This window comes from Pygoscelis adeliae, unplaced genomic scaffold, assembly GCF_000699105.1.
Source record: "Pygoscelis adeliae isolate BGI_AS28 unplaced genomic scaffold, ASM69910v1 Scaffold156, whole genome shotgun sequence".
Lineage (NCBI taxonomy): Eukaryota > Metazoa > Chordata > Aves > Sphenisciformes > Spheniscidae > Pygoscelis > Pygoscelis adeliae.
The window spans coordinates 3,513,647-3,516,783 of record NW_008825016.1 but is presented as its reverse complement, the minus strand read 5'-3'; the positions used below and the strand labels follow the sequence as shown (position 1 = coordinate 3,516,783).

General features: G+C 41.5%; 1 protein-coding gene across 2 annotated transcripts in view; it reads right to left on the bottom strand.

Annotated features, from left to right (window-relative positions):
* Positions 1–916: 916 nt before the first annotated feature.
* Positions 917–3,137, bottom strand: part of LOC103918847 (E3 SUMO-protein ligase RanBP2-like) — a 31,218-nt gene continuing 28,997 nt past the window's right edge. For both annotated transcript variants that reach the window (XM_009326256.1, XM_009326258.1), the window contains one exon: positions 917–1,496. In XM_009326256.1, the coding sequence (XP_009324531.1) occupies positions 1,191–1,496 (306 nt within the window). In that variant the 3' untranslated portion in view covers positions 917–1,190. The remainder of the gene's footprint in view (positions 1,497–3,137) is intronic.

The following is a 3,137-nucleotide window of genomic DNA, read 5'->3' as shown; positions in this document are numbered from 1 at the left end:
CCCCCCGCCCCAGCCTGCCGGTGCGTCCCGCCGCACTCGGCTTCGCGGGACGGGCAAACCCCCGCAACGGCCGTTTTCCTCCCTCCCCCCGCGGGGCAGCGCTGGGCCGCGGCCTGCCTCCCCTGCTGCCTGCGGAGGGGGGCGCTAGGCCCCGGCCAAATCAGTTTTGTTACATTGTTTCACAGTCTAATGCTTCCGTAGGAGCCTTAGGGAAGAAGTACTCCTACCGTCCTCTAAAAATTACCTTAAAGCTGAGTGTATGTTACGTATTTCCAACTTACAGATCATAATGCCAAATCGGTTACCTAGGAAACAACCCTGATAATGCCAGCATCGCCTGTAGAGTGGAACTTTAAAAAGCTCCCCATTTATTCATTCATGTTCACGACTGAGAGACAAAGCTTTAAAAGACTAAACAAGCCTGTAAGGTGTAAGCGACAGTAATTCTGTTGTGCAGCGAGGTCAGAGCAGTTCCGACTCCACAGGAAACGGAGCTAATAAACACACGGAGAAGACAGCAGTAGCAGTGGGTTATACTACAGCATTTCAGGTGACATCCCACTCTCAGGTAGATGGTTTTCACTAAACTAAGTCATGTAGAAATATTCTACGTACAAAAAAAAGTTAGTACACTGCCCTAGCAGAATACCAATCAAAACATTTAAGAGCTATTCTCTAGCTTTCCAGTACTGAAGTGCTAATTCAGAGACTTCAGACAGCACAAACCAGCATCTACCTGCTAGCTCCCTCAGTATTTTGTGCAGAAAGCAAGCTAAGTTTCAAAGGCCTCCAGTTTACTGACCAGCAATTAGCACCTACAATTTGCACATTCAAAATTGAGATTTATGAGAGCAGGAAGCCAAATTATGCAAGTTTCTCTTTTTAAAAAAAAAAAAAACAGAGTGAAGACAAGACATTTATTTTAACAAGACTAAGATTTAATTTTTAAAATTTGACATTTAATACAAATATGTCAGGATAACACAAATACACCTGAAATATGCCAGTGTCTGAACTTTTTATTTAACATGCAAAAAAAATCAATTAGAACACATAAAAAACCCAACTGTAAGCTGTAATTTTACATTTATACATCAGAAGTGTCCATTTTAAGAAGTTGAAATAATTAGTCAATAATACCTAAATACCGATTTATACTGCTAGAACATCTGTATACTCAAAGCAATATTCTATATTTGCCCACAGTCTGTAATGACAATTCTTCCATTTACTAGCCCTTTAGGAGAACCAAAGGATTCAATCTTTTTCACAACATCCATTCCATCTTTCACAAACCCAAATACCACATGCTTGAAGTCCAAGTGTTCCGCTTTTTTAAGTGTTATGAAGAACTGAGAATTATTCGTATCCCTGCCCTTATTTGCCATTGACAACAATCCAGGACCAGTGTGTTTCACTTCAAAATTCTCATCTTCAAATGCTGTTCCATAAATTGACCGTCCACCTGTTCCATCATGGTTAGTTATATCACCTCCCTTAATAAAATAAAAAAAGAGGGCACAGCATTAACTTACAAGTCCCAAAACATAAACCGACAGCACAACTATATTCCCTTTCAACAGTAAAGACTTTGGTTTGGAAGAAGAACTCATTCTTAGTTTTCACAAGTACTGTCTTTACTTAGACATAAGGCTTCCCAGCTGCAGCAGCTTTGTTCATGGTAATGGAAGCAGTAGTGGAAGGTTTATCCCTAACACAGCATTTTATCTTCCTGCTCCACATGATGACCGCTCCTCTAGGCCTGTCTTTCCCACAGCCTGCTTCCTGCATCACTGGGCCCTGATAGCCAGGACCTGCATTATCTTATTCTGTCCTTGCAGGCCCAGAATTGATCACCTGAAAAAGGTTAAGGTACTAATGATCTGTAATGTCTTGCTTCTGTGCAGGCAGCAGCATTTGCCACATTTACTGCTTGTTTAGGAGAGGAGCTACTGCTAGTGAGCAGCATCTTTTGTCTTTCTGCAAGGCAGCAAGCTTCTGGCTCCTGATTATTTGACTGTACGCATAAAGGTGACAGTATAGGTTATCGTATCTTTGAAGGAAAGTCTTAATTCTTATTGAAAAGCTTCTCACTGTACCTGGAGAAAGTTCAGGCAAAGCAGAGCAAACTTAGAATATACTAATTTCACGTGATAAAAGCCCACTTTTTGTCAGGGTACGCATGGTGCAGTTAACTGTTTTAAGAAAGCCTGCTCCTTATAGGATGTGGAATACCCCGAAACAAGCTTAAACCCTAAATGAGCAATGCTGCTTTCCTCATCAGAAAGGCACAAAGTTTTAACAAAAGAGCCATAAAGGGCATACATCAGACACAGGTGATACCTAATCAAGAGACTGGGTAATTTTTTATTCTGGTGATAAGCCATTCATATATTACTGTCTACTTCCAAGTTTGTAGAAGGTCATGCCTTGTCTTCCGGGATGTAGCGACATGCAGGAACATTAGTATAGCGTGTAAGGAAGTTGGTTCATTCTGCCTGTTACACGTCACTAAAACTCACTGAATTATTGATGAGAATTTTAAGAACGGAAAGGTCTATCTGAGCTACGATCAATCTCCTAAGCCTTCAGCATTTATGAAGAACTTGCTAGTGCTACCGAATGCACGCAGAGGTTTAAAACCAACACTGTCTACACGGGGGTTGAGATACTCTGGAGGCTGATACTCTTGGTGAAAAAATTGAGTATTTTAAGGAACAGGCCAATGCATGATAATGAGATCTAGAAGACTTCTTTTAGATGGAGACTTGAGCATCTAAGATATTTGGCATATCAGTTTTACAGTGCATATCATCTGAAATACAAAGCATACTTTAAAATGTAAAAGAAGCCTGGAAAGTAAGTGTTCTTAGCAGGTGAGCATACGGAAGTTCCTCTCTGTAGAGAGAGAAGGCTGAATGGTAGTTTTTGAAACCCCTACTTTCTCTTGGTGTTTCTCTTCAGCAACAGACCCCTTGTCCATTGTAAGAGGAGATCTCTATCTCCGTTTTTTTCTTCCACCCTAACACGGCAGCACTAGGTAACACTAAAGCATCAGGCAGCTGGCAGACACAGGCAAAAAGGATTTGGCTTAGGGCGACGTGTGCTGCTTGCACCATTTCTCATCTCCTTGTAGG